This window comes from Melanotaenia boesemani, chromosome 4 (assembly GCF_017639745.1).
Source record: "Melanotaenia boesemani isolate fMelBoe1 chromosome 4, fMelBoe1.pri, whole genome shotgun sequence".
Taxonomy (NCBI): domain Eukaryota; kingdom Metazoa; phylum Chordata; class Actinopteri; order Atheriniformes; family Melanotaeniidae; genus Melanotaenia; species Melanotaenia boesemani.
This window is the reverse complement of record NC_055685.1, coordinates 32,612,170-32,629,621: the sequence shown is the minus strand read 5'-3', so window position 1 is coordinate 32,629,621 and position 17,452 is coordinate 32,612,170. Positions and strand designations below refer to the sequence as shown.

At 40.4% G+C, this 17,452-nt stretch overlaps 2 protein-coding genes and 1 long non-coding RNA gene across 5 annotated transcripts in view; 2 read left to right on the top strand and 1 right to left on the bottom strand.

Moving 5' to 3' along the window:
• The window catches only part of LOC121638863, a 21,413-nt gene extending 11,620 nt beyond the window's left edge, over window positions 1–9,793 (bottom strand). Inside the window, exons 1-2 of the long non-coding RNA XR_006010092.1 lie at window positions 9,782–9,793; window positions 8,874–8,875 (exon numbers count right to left, since the gene is read on the bottom strand). This is a non-coding gene — a long non-coding RNA (uncharacterized LOC121638863). The remainder of the gene's footprint in view (window positions 1–8,873; window positions 8,876–9,781) is intronic.
• On the top strand, window positions 2,854–7,111 carry LOC121638862 (G-protein coupled receptor 26-like). Its single transcript, XM_041983899.1, has 3 exons — window positions 2,854–3,826; window positions 4,075–4,188; window positions 6,384–7,111. Exons 1-3 carry the CDS (start codon window positions 3,045–3,047, stop codon window positions 6,625–6,627), a joined length of 1,140 nt encoding a protein of 379 aa, XP_041839833.1. The 5' UTR covers window positions 2,854–3,044; the 3' UTR covers window positions 6,628–7,111.
• On the top strand, window positions 9,730–17,452 carry cpz (carboxypeptidase Z). Of its 3 annotated transcripts, none has more exons than XM_041983896.1 (13): window positions 9,730–10,066; window positions 10,579–10,611; window positions 11,108–11,159; window positions 11,287–11,609; window positions 11,720–11,935; window positions 12,393–12,628; window positions 14,592–14,753; window positions 14,875–15,033; window positions 15,125–15,260; window positions 15,350–15,489; window positions 15,690–15,789; window positions 15,959–16,104; window positions 16,641–17,452. In XM_041983896.1, the coding sequence occupies exons 1-13, from the start codon at window positions 9,976–9,978 to the stop codon at window positions 16,836–16,838; spliced, it is 1,992 nt and encodes a 663-aa protein (XP_041839830.1). In that variant the 5' UTR covers window positions 9,730–9,975; the 3' UTR covers window positions 16,839–17,452. The 3 variants fall into 3 exon arrangements, with proteins under 3 accessions (XP_041839830.1, XP_041839832.1, XP_041839831.1); XM_041983898.1 differs by having other exon boundaries at window positions 9,731–10,066; window positions 12,393–12,589; XM_041983897.1 differs by lacking the exon at window positions 10,579–10,611 and having other exon boundaries at window positions 9,732–10,066.

The following is a 17,452-nucleotide window of genomic DNA, read 5'->3' as shown; positions in this document are numbered from 1 at the left end:
TACAGCATCTTGGTAGAGACCTTTGTGCACTTGTGGTTTCCATCTGGTTTAGTTGAGCTTGAATGTTGCTTCCAACAAAAATGGAAGAATATCCCAAAGGAAAGATGTGTCATGCTTGGATCATTTCCAAGAAGACTGGAGGCTGCAGGACTAGTATTCTGAATACTTGTTTATTTCAGTCTCTTATTTCTAATTAAATTGTAAACCAGAACCTGTTTTTGTCTTTGTGGACAGTTGTGTAAAGACTGATGTGATGTGACTCTGACCACAAGTCTGATTTATTCAAGGAACTAACCAATTTGCCTCCAATTACTCTAAAACACATGGTCGATCGCAGCCTTGTGAGGAAAAGTGACTTGAAGGCTGCAGTTAGTAGGTGTCATTAGAACATGACTTGGAAAAATTAAGGGTGAAAAGAAGACATGGGGGATGAAAAGAATCTAAGCAGACAATTTTAAAACAATTCCAGTAACAAGTGAAAAGCCAAAGCTTAGAGCTGAGCCTATGAGTTCACCATCAGAGCCCTGAGAAAATGCATCCACTCCTGTCAGATGTTATCACTCCTCTGTCAGGCTCCCATACTGCAAGCACATGGCTGAGAGTGAAACAAAGCAGGAGTAACAGAAAGAGGCAGCGAGGGGAAGACAGTGGCAGAGAGCATGGATGAGACAGAGTCTATGTGCGTCTGAACATGTGAGTGTCTGTGTGAGTTAACATTTGTGTCCTGAGTGTTTGCTCTATTCTGTAGCTCAAAGGGCCAAGACCTCCTTCACCCAGGCCTTCTTGTTCCAGTAACAATCCCACGACAGAGTTCAATTCTCTTTCTCCTTCACATTACCGACTCCTCTCATGACCATCATTAAACAGTGACATCAGTGCAAGGGCATGCTTTCAACACCTCCATAAAATACCTTGCTCTCAGTACTTTAAGGTTAGTTCAGAGCTCAATTGTGCAAACAAATCAAGGTCAGAGCCGTCAAACTGGGTTAATTTCTTTCTTTCAGTCACAAGCAGCATTGGGTAATAATGAAGAGCTACTCTCAGTGCACTGCATGCACTTTTATCTGTCACACAGACAAAAACTCACTTTAACTGCAGTGCGGATGGAAAACCACTAAATAATCAAAGGGTAAAGTTGAAGGGAATGTAATAAAACATAATAAAGCTCTATATCATGTGGCCAGGCTATGGGAACTAAATAGTTACATAATGAAACAGCAGCACATACTCTAGCAGCCAGCGGTGGTGACTCGGAGGTGAGTGGGATGGACCCCCTTGCCCGCTAACAGGAATTCTTAAACTCCTGCTTGCATAACAGCCTCTCCAGCTTGGGGAACTTAAAGAAAACATGTGATCACTTCCAGGCATCCTTCTGGCTCAGGGGTGATTTCTCATTCCCTCCCTCCCTCCCTCTCCTCTGCAGCAAGAGGGTTTGGCTGCTGAAGCCATGGAGTCATTAAATTAACATCCTCAGTGACAGCAGCTCCACTGAAACTAGCAGAATGACAAATGAAAAGAGAAATAGGTAATAAATGTGGAATGGTCTGTTGTAACTGTGATCTAGGAACCTGTTAATGATTGAATATCTGGGAATAGCAGGGATAAAAATCTAGGGAGCAATAATGACAAAAATAAAAAAAATACAAAAACAAAGAAGCAAGCAATTCTTTTCCCCACTATGCATTCAGATAAAATACTTTCCAACAATGTGTACATAGAAGGTGGCTGCCCACCACCCATGCTTCTGTGCTTGCAAACCTGGAAGTGATGGATAATTTAAAATAACTCAGTGGAAACCAATTAGCACAATTCATTAGTTATTTCTTTTTCTGTTCTATGTATGCATCAAATCTGATTGTTACGGTGATTAGACAAACTTTAATGCAAGTCAGAACACACACACACACACACACACACACACACACACACACACACACACACACACACACACACACACACACACACACACACAAACAAACAAACAAAAAAAAACAGAGAGAAGATTGCATTTCAGCTGAGTATGGACAGAAATCATTAAAAGTAATAACTAGACCTTTTCTACTAGCTTGTTATACAGATGATACCCTATCAAAATGAATCAGTATTACTATCAACAGCTGGAGCTCCTGAAACAGACAAGGTATTCTGCAAAGAAAATGTAGAAGTTAATGATCAAACCTATTCTACTATTTTCCTTGTCTGTCTTCTGGTATTATTTTCAGTGTTTACCTGCACTTTCCTCATATGAACCTGTCTGTTTGGTGTGTGATGTTTCTGAGAAGTGCATTTAAATGAACATGCTGTGGCAAATGCCTTCATACAGGAAGGGGACAAGACTAATCACTGGTGGGTAAGATGAAGTTCAAAGAGAGATGAAACCACCCAAGATTTGGTGTTGCTATGGAGATACTGTGTGTGTGTATATGTATATGTGTGTGTGTGTGTGTGTGTGTGCTTCGTTCACTTTATGTTTTGAGTGGTAAGTGTATCTGTGCTCATTATAGAAAGGTATTGTTTGTGTAAAGAAAGGATGGTAAAGAGTATCTATTAAAACACAAATAAATACACAAATTCAGATTATTTAAAAGAAATACTGACATTGACATTAGAAATCACAAAAAAACCCGATACAAACAAACAAACAAAACACACAACGTAACTCGTCACTGGGATAAAATTGCATCTTGTTTGTGGCATGACATCCCCATCTCTCATTTTAACTATTCGTTTGAATATTGTTTACACGTCACATGAGCAAGCCACCGGCTACACGTGCGGGGCGCACGATGTTGCCTTAGACGGAGGAGGCGCTGAATAGTGCGCATGACCGGGAGTAAAAACACAGAGACCACTCAGCTTTTCATGTCGGGGTTTAAAGAGTTGTCATCAGTGGCGGAATTAGGTCCTAATAATCAACAGGGCTGTGGCTGGATGTCTTAATAAGCTCATATGCAACTGACTTTAAATGACAGCAGAGCTTTGTTGGAACGTTTCAGCACTGGACAGCTCACTTGGTGTCTCGTGCTCACAAACGCGCGTCTGTAATGTGGCAGGGGGCATCCGTCACAACTGGTGGCGGCCAGGAGCAAAGATCATGGCGAAGCCTCCACAGCATCCTCCCCGCTGCTGCTGCTAGCTGCGAGCCTCGAGACATGAGCATCCCGGAGTTCCTCTTGGAAGTTTCCATTGTCGTCTTAGCTGTTGTTTCGTTTTTGACTAACTTATCAGTTCTGTTATGTTTCACCCAGAGCGCCGATCTGAGAACTCACGTGCCAGGAATCTTCGTCCTAAACCTCTCCTTCTCCAATATCCTCCTCACTGCTGTTAACATGCCCGCTACTTTTCTCGGTGTGGCCAAAAGCGAGAAGCCTCTCGGGGACCTGCTCTGCCGTGCCGTGAGTTTTGCTGAGACTTTCATCACCTCTAACACTATGCTGAGCATGGCTGCGCTGAGCATGGACAGGTGGATAGCCGTGATGTTTCCTCTGCGGTACTCCAGCAAAATGCGCTACAGAGACGCTTTTCTCATTGTAGCCTACTCCTGGCTGCACTCTCTTACATTCTCTCTGACCCAGCTGATGATGGATTGGGGAGGATACAGTCATACATACGCTTCGTGCACGATTCACTTGGAAGTGGAAAAGGTGTCTCAGCTGGCCGCTTATGCCACCTTCACGGCGCTGTTCCACGGCAGCAGCTTTGCGCTGTGCCTCTTTGTCCTCTGCTTCGCCTACCTCAAAGTTTTGAAAGTCGCCAGGTCTCACTGCAAGAGGATAGACGTCATTACAGTGCAGACTCTGCTTCTGCTGGTTGATATTCACCCCAGGTAGAGACAGCTAAAAACTAAAATTCTACTTGAAAGAGCTTAACAACAATGTTTTTTTTTCCTAACGTGAAGCATCTAAATCAGGGATCACCAGCTCTGGACCTCTGTGCCCTGCAGGGTTTTGATGTTTCCCTGCTGCAACACGCCTGGTTCGAATTAAATGAAGTCCGGAATTGGTGTTCCCTGATCTAAGTTGAGATATTTATTTGTGTCTTGCATGATTAATTCTCTTTGTGTTTATTTGTTAGTGTGAAGGAAAGATGTCTTACTCAGCAGAAGAAGAGGAGGCAGCGGGCGGTTAAAAAGATTTGCATCTTCATTGGTTCCTTCATCCTTTGCTTTTCACCTTATGTCATAACAAGGTAACACTCTGTTTTGTGGCTGACTGTCATTAATTTATTATTATTATTATTATTATTATTGTTATTATTATTACACATATGTTTCTTTCTATGGTGGGTCCACTAAGAGATGACACAGCAATCTCCCAGTATTACATCCACTATGAGGAAAGAAACAGAAAAACTGCATTGATGTTTGATGTCAGTAAATAAACCATTCTGTAGTGTTTTTTCCCCCAAATATATATAAAAATGCCTCACAGCAAGAAGGTTGATGGTTCGAGCCTCAGCTGGGGGAGGTTCAAACAGTGGTCTTTCTGTGTGGAGTTTGCATGTTCTCCCCATGTAAGCGTGGGTTCTCTCCGGGTTCTCCGGCTTCCTCCCACCATCCAAAAACATGTATGTTAGGTTTCACTCTAAATTCTTAGGAGTAAGCGTGAATGGTTGTTTGTCTTTCTGTGTTGGCCCTAAGATGGAGTGGAGACCTGTCCAGGGTGGACTCTGCCTCTCACCTGTTAATTGCTGGGAAAGGCTCCAGCTTTACCGCCTTAACTGGACAAAGTGGTCTAGAAAAAGAAAGAATGATTGAAAAATGAATGAATAAATTAATGAACATATATGTTCAAAGTCACACTTGGATGATATCTTTCTATATCAAGATGCAAAAACAACCACAATCACAATAAACAGAATCTAGCCTTTATTAATGCATGAGACTGCATGAGTCTGCACAAATCGTAGCTGTCCAATGGAAACCACGTATGTCCACTGTTGACGTTTTTGATGTTCTACAGTTAACAACACATTCACATTCTACCCTATCATCTGATGCCTTGGATATTTATATCACCAATGGGAGGATGTTTTATGAGGCCATCTATTTAAGACATAGGTCCATTGAATGTCATAAGTTTGTGAAAAAAAAACAAAAAAACAAAAAAAACAAAACAGCTGTTTTTTCATGCTCCTGTAAAAACGTATTTTGGAGATATGTGTTTTTCATCGGACAGAGATGAAATGTTCCCATGTTTGTGTCTACCCTGAACTGAACAGTTGCAACCAACATGCATGTAAATCTCATTTCCAGAAAAGTTAGCAACTTTTCTAAATTGCAAAGAAACCTTAAAGTGTTTCCCATAGTATTACTTCAGCTTTCCTTTTTTATATTCATTCATCTGACCACAGAGCATATCCCTACCGTTAAAAAATTATTTGTGTCCTTTCTTGTTCAGCCCCTGAACAATCTATAGTTGCTTTTTTTGTTTGATTCTCCTCCTTCTTTTAGATTTATTTATAGGAAACAGGTCTGGATTGGAGGAAGAGCAGTCAAATACACACACACTCTCTTTGTCTACAAAGCCAGACTTTTGTAAGTTGTTGCAGAATGAGCCCTGATATTGCTGAATTACAGATAATCACTTATCTAAATGCTAAAAGTAAAATACAAATCATTAATGGAAACATAATACATACTAATTTATGTTTATTTTCTTTACTATCAAAAGCAAATGAACTCCAAACACAAATACAGTGTCAGAGTATTTGCTTCACACTTATGGGGGTGGGGATCCACTTCCTGGATCTTTGGCTGCTAAGTCATTCCCCATCAGACATTTCACATTTCACATATAAGACAATTCAAAGTATGTTACATAAAACATTAATAGCATTACAGATGGTGCATATTAAAAAAGTAATAAAGGGCAGCAACAAATAGGAAAAATCACAATAAATCATAAATTACATTAAAATGATTAAAAGCAAGATTAGTTAAAAGTTACTTTGCAGATTTCACACATAGGTGCATGAGAAAAGAAATGTTTGACCAGTGAAGAAAATTATTTCCTGGGTACACGTGTCAGTTTAATCAAAGTTAAATGAATGTCACAGATATAACCTGTCATTGTATTTTAGAAAACATAGCCATTGTTTTCTGGAAATAAGCTTTGCATTTCAAATATTTTACAGATGTATTTGTAGGTTTTTGATACAATTATTTTATGGTCTTTCTAACAGCCCAAAATAAAGAATTTCAACTAAGCTTTGCATTCTCTGTTGGTATCAGCAAACTTCCTTCCCCAAACCCCTCTAACAGGAAAAACAGAATCCATAGGACCTGTCACAGAGGAGTAGCCTTTCCTGTTTCTATCACTTTTCATATTATCAAGGCATGACATCTTAACATATGACTTTTTTGTTCTGTTGTCTTCCTGCAGGCTGGTGGAGCTGCTGCCCTCTGTGCACATCCCCCGGTACTGGGGAATTGCCACTAAATGTCTGATCTATGCCAAGGCCTCCAGCGACCCTTTTGTCTATTGTCTTCTGCGACACCAGTACAGGAAGGTCCTGGTTAGTATCATCAGCCGGATTGTGAGAAAGGATCAGCATTTCCTTTCTGTCCACAGCACGAGCAGCATGTGGGACACTACAGATGAAAACTGTCTTGCAAGAATAACCTGAGCTTGATGTGCTACTTTTGGGAACATAACCTACCCACCTCATGTGCAGGAAAGTCAGAGGTATAGCTTTTGAAGCGATGCCATCTCTGAGTCCAGAAGCTGGAAAGAAGTCAATGCCTTGCTCAAGGAGGTCACTTGATCAAAGGTCGGGACAATATTGTAGTCTAACACTGCAGAATTTTCCTCTGGGAGCATAATGAAAGAAACACAACTGTTTCTACTCAAGACTGTACTCACCTCTGACGTGTGCCAAAGGCCTCTAAGACAGTCTGACAGCTGTTTCCACATGTATGCTGGAGAAGAATTGCTGAGGGCATGCCACAGGAAAACCACAATGCCATGTTTATTGCCGTGTTTGGTGTGTCTGTGTAACAGTGAATTTATCAGGAAGTGGAATGTTTCAGCCAGTATTAAAGTTTGTGTTGATAAATGCCCATGAATAAATATATGTAAAAACATGGGTATGAGCATGTTTAAAGATGTTTTACCACAAGAAGACCATACAATAAAAATAAACTCCACTGCCACTGAAATATATTGAGTATATAAAATCATCCAAGCACAGCATATGCTCATGTGAGCATATGTTGTGAGCTGTGCAAATGGTGATTTTTATTTTCTTTCACTGCACTGAAATACATTCACCAACAACATTTTAAGGTACACGTGCAACATAAATAGCTAATCACAGGCCAGCAACTCAATATAATATAATAATATATAATAATATAAGTCATGTAGACGTGGTAAAGACAACTTACCGAAGCTCAAACTGAGCATCAGAATGAAGAAGAACTGGGGTTTAAGTGACTTTGAATGTGGCGAGGTTGTTGGTACCGGGTTGATCTGAGAATCTTAGACACTGCTCATCTACTGGGATTTTCACACACAACCATCTCTGGGGTTTACAGAGAATGGTCTGAAGAAGAGAAAATATCCAGTGAGCTGCAATTGTCTGAACCAAAATGTCTTGTTGATGTCAGAAGAGAGATAGAGAGGAGAGGAGAATGGGCAGACTAGTTGGAGATGATAGAAAGGCAACAGGGACTTAAAAAAACAACAGCAAAAAAACATTGTTTCCAACCAGAATAGCATTTCTGAACACACAACACATTTAGCCTTGTAGCAGATGTGCTACAGCAGCAGAAGACACTGGGTGTCACTCCTGTCAGCTAAGAACAGAAAACTGAGACTACAATTCACACAGACTCACCAACACTGGACAATATAAGATGGAAAAACGTTGCTGGTCTGATGAACCTCCATTTCAGCTCCTTCAGCTCCACGTTTGGATGATATAGTCAGAATTTCATGTAAAGCATGGGTCCATCTTGCCTTGTATCCACCATTCAGGCTGTTGCTAGTGTAACGGTGTGGGGGAAATTTTCTTGGCCCACTTTGGGCCTCTTAGTACTAACATGGCATGGTTTAACCACCGCAGCTGAGTGTTGCTGCTGGTCATGTCCGTCCCTTTATGAACACAGCGTAGCATCTTCTGATAGCTACTTCCAGCAGGGTAATGCACCATGTCACAAAGCTCAAAATCATTTCCAAGTGTTTACTTGAACATGGCAATGAGTTCACTTTACTCCAATGTCCTCAACAGTCACCTGATCTCAATCCAATAGAGCAGCTTTGGGCAGGCCTGAAGTGACCCATGGGAGAAATAGCACAATTCCTGGTGGCCTGGACCCAAAAATGGCCTGACAGGCCTGCTTGTCAAAAAAAAAAAAAAAAAAAAAAAAAACCTCATTCAGCCAGGCACTGACACCTGTGCACAGACAAAATATTTTTCACTAATAATAGTGTTTGATCAAAATAACAATATTTATTTTATTGATCGACATTTTAACAGCTGAGAAGCAAAGAAACGTGATGGGGAAATGGACTCTGAATAAAAAGATGAGAGGGCGGATGACAGCTGAGCAGGAGGTGGGGAAGTGCCGGAAATTTGGGAAATTTAAAATCAGTAGCAGCAGCGACATCACGTGAGATTACTGTTTAATAAATGATAGCGCCGAGACGGCTCATCAGTGTGAGTGTGTTTATCTGGTTGTAAATTATGTAACTGCAGATTTACTGCATGAAATATTTGGTGGGTCCTTCTGGACCAAACATACCTCCACAGGTGAGTTGCTGCATGATAAAGTTTGGGAACCCCTCTTAAGGTCAGACAGTCTCTTATCTATGGTAACTTTTTCATTTTCTAATGTAAGCTGAATCACATGAGGTGAAGTTGCTGTTGACCACTTCTTGTTTTACTGTTGCAGTGAATATTGATGCTAACATATTATATTTCTGTAAACTGGCATCTCAATTATTTGCTGACAAAATGACACAATCGTGTTGTTTAGATTAATATGACATGATATGAATGGAGTCCTGTTGTGAGAGAAAAGCTCTGGACTGGTGGCGGTTGTGTGTGAATGTTGGTCTAGAATATTGAGCTTTGGTGATTACTTAGACTTTGTGTGTGTGTGTGTGTGCATGCATGTGTGTGTGAACTTGCATGTGATCATATGTGTACTATGTGTACAGTGTATGAATTTGGGCAGCCTGGGTGAGTATACGACTCCCGGCCAGACTTTTTGTCCCAGTCCTGCCTTTGGGATGTGGTGGAACTGAAGATTCTTTTCATGGATGTGCAGCCAAACGATCTGCAGCAACTGTGTGATGCTGTCATGTCAATATGGAGCAAAACCTCTGAGGAATGTTTCCAAAACCTTGTTGAATGTGGGAGTCCAACCCAGTACTCACAAGGTGGACCTAATAAAGTGGCCAGTGAATGTAGCCCATCCTAAAATAGAAAACACCTGCAGAAAATCATTTCTGTCCCCCAGAGTCACCCTGCGACCTTCCAGGGGCCCCGACCCTCGTCATGGAAACCAATGTCATATGTCCAAGAAAAATCTGCATAATAGCCTCTTAACAGAGAACATAAACGAGGAGATAAAGATCGGTGAAGACTCAACAAGTGGTGCAAAAACGAAATCTATTCTTGTATTCACTGAGCAGCCGCGCTGTTATGCTATAGTCAAACAATACAGACGTAAATCTTTCCACTCCCAACAACGCAAGCCACGTTTCTTCCTCGTGCACCCCCTCTTCCACACACACACACATAGACGCACTCGCTTTTCTCCACAGTGAAATACGATCGGCAGAGCGGTGGGCCACAATCCCCGGCTCGCATCGGTATTTTTTAGAATCAGGGATGCTCCGCGCAGCAGACAAAGGAAGGAGCTCTCTGTGCTGTGGGTGGTAATTACCAAGCAGACGGCGGGGGGAAAAGAGTAGTAGCTACAAACACACTGTGCCACATCACACAAGAAACTCACTGCACTAAAACATGCGTTTGGAAGTTTTGCTGCTGCTTTTCTTGGCTAAAAGTAGATGGTGCGCCCCGCAGCAGAGATGTCCGCCAGGAGACGAGTTTTTGGGTAAGCTCACTTATTTCTGAAAACTCTTTCATACAAATGTGCGTCCCTGCAATCCAAAGCTCGAATGCATGCCTCTGTGGGGGCGGAAATAGAAGTTTAGTGACAAAACTGGATGATGTGTAATTATTCGGTCCTGTTTATATAAGATTTTTTGAAGAACTGCCTTCTAATTCATGACCCGCACCTGAACCTATCTAATCATCATATTCTAGATCTAGTAAGACACGATTTCGGTTAAGTTAAATAATCGTATCTTTTTAACGTTTTTGTTCCATCTGTAAAGCTGTTTTTTTTTATTATTTTATTTTATTTTATTTTATTGTGATTTTGTTCTGATGTAAACTTCTTTGATTTTAAACCCACTCCAGCCTGGTCATTAACTCGCAGTAAACAAAGATCCTGCTTTGGGTTGAACCAGTGCTTTTGAAGATGTCTCCCCCTGGTGTTAAATTTGTGACCCACTGATATTTTCTTGCTGTTTAAGTTTGTTGTTTGGCCTGTTTCTCTCACAGGAAGATGCAGCAACACCGTATATGAAGAAAAACGTATGTAGCTGATTTATTCTGTCTGCATTGACTAAGGTTGAAAAACCAAAGTATTTGAAACACAGAATGCTGCTAAAAGAAGCAGCAGACCTCCCAGTCCAGATAGAGCTTATGTCTGTGTTAGGATTTATGTAGAAATCCCATACTGTACTTAACTGTTCAGAGACTATGTCAGTTTAGGATATAAAAGGTAATAGTAAGAAACTGGTTTTCAATTCAGATAAAGAACCATGCCAGGTTGTACCAACCTGATAGTTATCAGAGCACACGCTACATTTCCACGTCTGAGCTAAGAAAAAATTAAAAAGAAAGACTTCCTTAAACACAGTACAACTTGTTTAAGATTGATGAGGAAAAGATGGCAGTTTTGTCTGAAATACTTTAAAAGATATGACCAGCATAATCAATCTACGTGCCTTTGGTAGTGTCAGAAAGATTTTCTCATTTTGACACAATAAACTGATTAAACCTTATTAGCGCGTCTCTCTCCGAACAGCTACGTGCACAGAGTTGAACCTGGGCTACTGTAATGATTTGGAATACTCAAGGTATGTCTTTTTTAAGGCATTGATTCACATTGTTTTAAACAAAACTCTTTTGTAAGTTATTCACAACTGATTGTGAGGATTACAGTAAAATCCTGCTGTTAAAATATTCTATAAACTATCTCTATAGAACCATATTTCCGAACATCCTTGGTCATCGGAGTCGTGTCGATGCAGAGTCGGGGGCAGAGTACCTTCTCCTGAGCGTCATCCATGGTCTGCTCAATGGCGAGTGTTCCCCTGAGATCCGTCTCGTAGGCTGCTCAGTGCTGGCCTCACCCTGCCAGAATAACAAGATGATCAAACCATGCCGTAGCACGTGTGAGGCACTCAGGAAGGACTGCTTCCATGCCTTTGAAGCCATCGAGATGGCCTGGCCTTACTTCCTGGATTGTGACCGCTTCTTTGCCAGTGCTGAGGAGGGCTGCTTTGACCCCCTGGCAGGACTGAAAGGTAAACGTCACAGTGATGTGCTGTACTGTTTGGCCCACAGCAAATTAGGCAATCTTTGAAAGAAGCACAGCACTCTCTCCTTTTTCTAATTTCTGGTGTCACATCTTCAGCCAGACAGGAGGTTGCATTGTCTAGTCTCTCTCCCGAGGAGCCCAGCACCATCATCCAGTTCACCTACACCTCCAATGCCCAGATGTACAGCTTACTGAAGAAAACAGCAGCCAAGTGCTCCCACATTTCTCACGTCTACAGCATCGGACGAAGCAGTGAGGGCAGGGATATGCTTGTGATCGAGTTTACCAACAACCCAGGACAGCATGAACTATGTAAGTAAGGAAAAGTGGTGTAAAAAGATAAGAAAGGTAATGCTGTGGAAGCTTTGGGATTTTAACTCAGTATTACATCCTGTTTAGTCATTTCTGCCATAAATTATAAAAAGATATGAAGATAACCAGATTTTTTTTTTAAATCTTACTGATCTGTTCAGAGGGGGCTTGAAGACTGGAACCATTCCCATTGTCTCTAACTTTGTTTTCAGCTATAGCAGACACCTACACACTGACAACTTAATGTCAACACCAAAAGAAAACAAGCCTAATTTATGAAATCCAAAACAAGGTTAAAGTTGATTTGTTTCTGTTTCTAAAACATCTTTTCTAATCTGGAAAGAAAACAAAAGAATATGTTTGTAGCTTGTTAATCACCCACAATGAATTATTTTTAATCACCCACAATGAAAGCACCACAGCTTTAATCATATTTGTCTATGTCCCTTAACTGCAGTGGAGCCAGAGATCAAGTTGGTGGGCAACATGCATGGAAATGAGGTGCTGGGCCGCCAGCTGCTCATCTACTTAGTCCAGTACCTGTGTTCAGAATATATTCTGGGAAATCAAAGAATTCAGACTATCATCAACAGCACTCGCATCCATATTCTGGCCTCCATGAACCCAGATGGTTATGAGCTTGCTGCCTCAGAGGTAGAGGATAGCAATGACCCGGAGCTCTCCAACCAGGAAGTAAATATTGTTAACAGAAAACAAGACAAACCGCCATTATCCGATCTCAGTGTAATGATTTATACGTTTTCTCAGCTTTGGTGTGGAAGTGGAAGGTGGAGCACACTGCTAAGGACTGCTAATGCAAAGGGTTTTCACAGTGTGGGTTGTAGAGTTAATGAACAGTACGGATCAACCTTAAGTGGTGCTGTCATTGAAGCTCTAAGAAACCAGAGTGCTCAGGCTTCTACCTCCTGCCTATCTTGCCTGTCTGTCAGATCCTCCCACTCCCAGACTAGATAATCAACCAGTCAGTGATTATAACACAGGCAGAAATAAAAGAATATGAAAAGGTAAAAATGTCTTATTTGAGGCACAATAGCTGGCAGTGGGATGGCTGCATGCGCCATGCTTGTGCTTTTATGCCTTGTCACTGCGCCTCCACAACTTCTGCATGAATGTTATGCTGTGGACTGTTTATGTGCATGTTAATCATTTAACTCAGGGCAGTTACAACTATAAATAGATGATATTTCTTTATGTTACTTGCATATTACACACAACTATATTCTAAACTGACCATGCAGTATATGGTTAAATCATGAAGGAAAATGTTCAGTATATTGTACATTTTCCTAAAATAATAAAGTTTTAGTCAAACTACTCTAACTTTCATATGGTTTGCATGTATCACAGAAATTCATTAATCATGTTTAATGTTTAAAAATGGACATTTTGCCTTCTGTTAATTTATTTTTAAAGAAAAGATAAAAAAAATCTTGCTATAATTTTGCATGTCCAGTCTTGAGCTACTCCTTATTTCTTTATATTTTGCCAAGAAAACGGTATTTAGAAATACGCACACACAAATGGCACTACAGCATATAAGTGAAAAAAAAAATCTCATCAGTTCTGATGAGTTCGAAGGTCAGTATTTGTATGACCACCTTTATTCTTGAACACAGTCTGAACTGTCTTCGGCAATAATGCAGTGACGGTTCAATAATATTGAAGTTCAAGTTCTGGGGAGGTTTCATCCCTCCATCAGACCCATTGTCTCTGATTTTCAGTCCAGTTCTTGTGTCATCTGGTATACCTCAGCCTTTTCTCCATGTTTAGGATTACTTAAGAAGAGATTTTTTCCTGCCCTAAGCCATTTCTAATGAGGCTTTATTAAACAGTAAATGGATCAACTGAAGGGTCACATGCATCCTTCAGCTGTAATGTCAGGTATTTGTTGGTTTTTTATCCATTTAGATCATTTAGAAGGCCTGCCACTTCTTTTTTCTTCCACTTGCCCAGTTTCTCGATTTTTAAGGACACACTGTGCTCCACACTGAGATATGCCATGTATTGAGCTAAAACCTCTTGGAAAATCAACTTATTGTGGAAAAATAAACTGTTGCATGCTTGTTAAATTCTGTTTTCTTTGACATTTTTGCAGCATTTTTCCTCTAAAAAGGATCAGATACAAAGACTGGACTGAAAATGAATGAACAAACTTTGAAAGACCTTAAAAAAATGCCTGGAGTGCTATTGCTCAAAGCCATAAAACATTACAGGACTGTCAGAATTCTTAGAAGTGAAATATGAAAAAATGTGGAGTTGTTCAAGACATTTGTGCAATAGTATATATGACAATATGTATGTATATAATAGTTTATTAAATGTAACAATGTTTGTCATCTAAACTTCATTTTTTGATTGTTGGGATGAAAAAAACCCAAATTTCTTACCTCTACAGAAGACAAATAATGACTTCTGCCTCTATTAGCTTCTTCTCATGACGGATATATGGTATTGTCTACATGTTAACAATAGAATTAGTACCCTCTTCTATAAAATCCTCACTAATATACTCTGCTAAATATTTTCTTCACATAGTTACTGCTTATACTAATGTTCACACATCATCATTATTGTCGTTATAGCCAATCAGCCAGTTTCACACATTTTAACACCTCTAGTTTTGTTACTTGTTAAGGGTCACTTGTTGAATGGTTGGACCAATGGCCGGGCCAATGCCCAGAATATTGACCTGAACCGCAACTTTCCGGACCTCACATCCGTCTTCTACCGTAACCGACGCAGCAGGCACTATCGCATTGACCACATCCCAATTCCTGATGCCTACTGGTTTGGGAAGGTAGGAAGACTTTAACAAGTATGGAGAATTATCTGCAGCAGATCCAGCCTGGATAAAAAAAATAAAATAAATAAATAAATAAAATAATAATAATGATAATTACCCCATTTTTGGCCTGTAGGTGGCACCAGAGACCTATGCAGTGATGAAGTGGATCAGATCGCTGCCTTTCGTTCAGTCTGCCAGCCTCCATGGAGGGGAGCTGGTGGTCTCCTACCCTTTTGACTTCTCAATGCATCCACATGAGGAGAAAACGTTTTCCCCCACTCCAGACGAACAGGTATGGATTTGTGTCTAAACCTGGCAGTAGGAAAACAGCACAATTCCCATTTTCTCTTAATTTCCACCTTTCCCAACCTTCCAACTGTCAGATCTTCAAGCAGCTGGCGCGTACCTACGCCGATGCCCATGCCACCATGTCAAACAATGACACAGACAGGTGTGGAGCATCATTTTATCGGACTAGGGGGATCATCAACGGGGCACTGTGGTACAGTTTTGCTGGTGGTGAGATACTTTTACAACCCCTTGGAGAATCATTTATCTACGTATTTGTCTCCCTCTCAAGATAGTTGTGCATCTCCTCTTATCTGCAGGTATGTCAGATTTCAATTATTTGCACACTAACTGTCTGGAGATCACAGTGGAGCTTGGCTGTGATAAATTCCCCTCAGAGGCTGAGCTTTACCCAGAATGGAAGAGAAATAAGGAGGCTTTGCTCAGTTTTCTTGAGTCTGTAAGTCTATGCACAAGAAGTCTGGGTTTGATTTGCATTTAAATTATTTACATGAAAAAATACACACAATGTGCATTTTTAATAGATAATAGTAATAGTACTAATAGTTGCTTATTTAGTACATATTGGTGGTACATTTTCTTTGTCTTGGTTAAAACTACTTGAGGGAAATCCTTACTGTGCTTGCTTTCTTTAAACAGGTCCACAGAGGAATTAAAGGAGTAGTTAAGGATTCTGATGGAAATGCTATTAAAGGTGCAACCGTCTCTGTTAGGGGAATTAGGAAAGGTGTCACTACAGGTATGTATAAAATACATGGGTACATATTTTCTATATGATTTTAGTGTTGCACTGGAGGATCAGGAATTTATCCCCTTAACCAGCTTTGAAGCTGTTTACTGAATTTATTTGAATAGCTGAAATGTTGCTAATTTTCTCCACCTCATTCTTCTCCTTTCCCTGCTTTCAGCTGAGGATGGAGACTACTGGAGGTTGCTCAACCCTGGCACTCACATCATGACAGCGACAGCTAAGGGTTACTCCAGGGTCAGTAAGAGGGTTTACCTGCCTCACAACATGAACAAGGCCGGACGGGTTGACTTTGTCTTGGAGAAGGTTTGAATCTTTGTATTCATAGTCCTACTTTACAGGACATAGTTTAAAATCTACAGCCCCTGTCTAAAGTTTTCATATCCTACGTTTTCAAAATGGTAGGAGATCATACATTCAAATTGTGTAGTGCAAATGAGCTTGCAGGGGTTAGAAACAACTCAGGATCCATACATACAAACATACAGCAGGTTTGCCATGAATTTCATTATGAATTTATAGAGGCTGCTATCCAAAAAAGAACCTCTTCAAGCTTGATTAAAGTTTGCTGTTGATCAGAAAATAAATACAGTTTTCTAGTCACGTTTGGAAAAGCATTGAGCTGTCTGGACACTAGAAGTATCTTGTCATGATGTAATATACGAAGGAACATGTAACTAAATAGTTTGTGTATATTATGTTTATTGTCAACTATAATCTACTGAATTTACAACATACACCATAAGCTAAGAAATCACTGCAATTCTACTTTCTCTGACTGGAAATGTAACTTCCTGAAATGCATGATCATTTTTTTTCTTTTACTCCTGTCCCACATCCAGGTTCCTGTGGAGCCCGATATTGATGATCACCTGTTCCCCACAATAGATTCCTGGGATCGATTTGACCCCTACAACCAGTTTGAACGCTTTAGCGAGTCAGATGCTACTGGCATAGAGCGGCAGGAGAAACCATGGTGGTGGAACTACTTTTCCCAGTCTGGCATCTCACCTCCAAACTGGCTGCTTCGAAACGTATAGAGACATTTGAAGGGAACATAAAGGTCCTGAACTACCACTGCACTAGCGATGAGCGGACCCATGTGCAGTCTCACTTATGCTTTTGGAGGCGACTATGAAGCAGGAGCTGTGAAAACTTCAGTAGCAAAATTTCTTATACTTTTCATATCCCTGGAATGGTGAATGATGCTTTCTGAAATGATATTAACAGCATTTTCCCCACCAGGCAGCAAATGTGATTCAGGCTTCCGTTCTGCAGCTGCATTTAACTTGTTTGATGGTTACACTTGATCACTGGAAAATAAATGGGAGATGAAAACCACAATCTGACCACATTTAAAAGTAAATGGGTGCACATTATTAATAGAAGTTATAAATAGGACGGCAGCTGTATTGGAGATATTTTTGTGCACAGAAATAGAAATACTACATGTGTAAATTGCCTGTAATATTCCATATTTTCTGTTTCATCTCTGTAAGACAACAGTGACACAGTTAAAACCTTTTGGACAACTAAAAGCAGACAGAGCTCCCCAATTTAAAGCTTGCATTAGCAGTAATTCTGTGCCATCAATGAACATTCGAAATTCTTGCTTTGTTTTCTTTCCATAGTCATAAATAAACAAATGACTGAA

Excerpts from the sequence above, each read along its gene's own strand:
- LOC121638862 (XM_041983899.1), top strand. The coding sequence starts at position 3,045 with ATGTGGCAGGGGGCATCCGTCACAACTGGTGGCGGCCAGGAGCAAAGA. Across the intron at positions 3,827-4,074 it reads CTGGTTGATATTCACCCCAG|TGTGAAGGAAAGATGTCTTA; the intron begins GTAGAGACAGCT and ends TTTATTTGTTAG. Across the intron at positions 4,189-6,383 it reads TCACCTTATGTCATAACAAG|GCTGGTGGAGCTGCTGCCCT; the intron begins GTAACACTCTGT and ends GTCTTCCTGCAG.
- cpz (XM_041983896.1), top strand. The coding sequence starts at position 9,976 with ATGCGTTTGGAAGTTTTGCTGCTGCTTTTCTTGGCTAAAAGTAGATGG. Across the intron at positions 10,612-11,107 it reads CACCGTATATGAAGAAAAAC|CTACGTGCACAGAGTTGAAC; the intron begins GTATGTAGCTGA and ends CTCTCCGAACAG. Across the intron at positions 16,105-16,640 it reads TTGACTTTGTCTTGGAGAAG|GTTCCTGTGGAGCCCGATAT; the intron begins GTTTGAATCTTT and ends TCCCACATCCAG.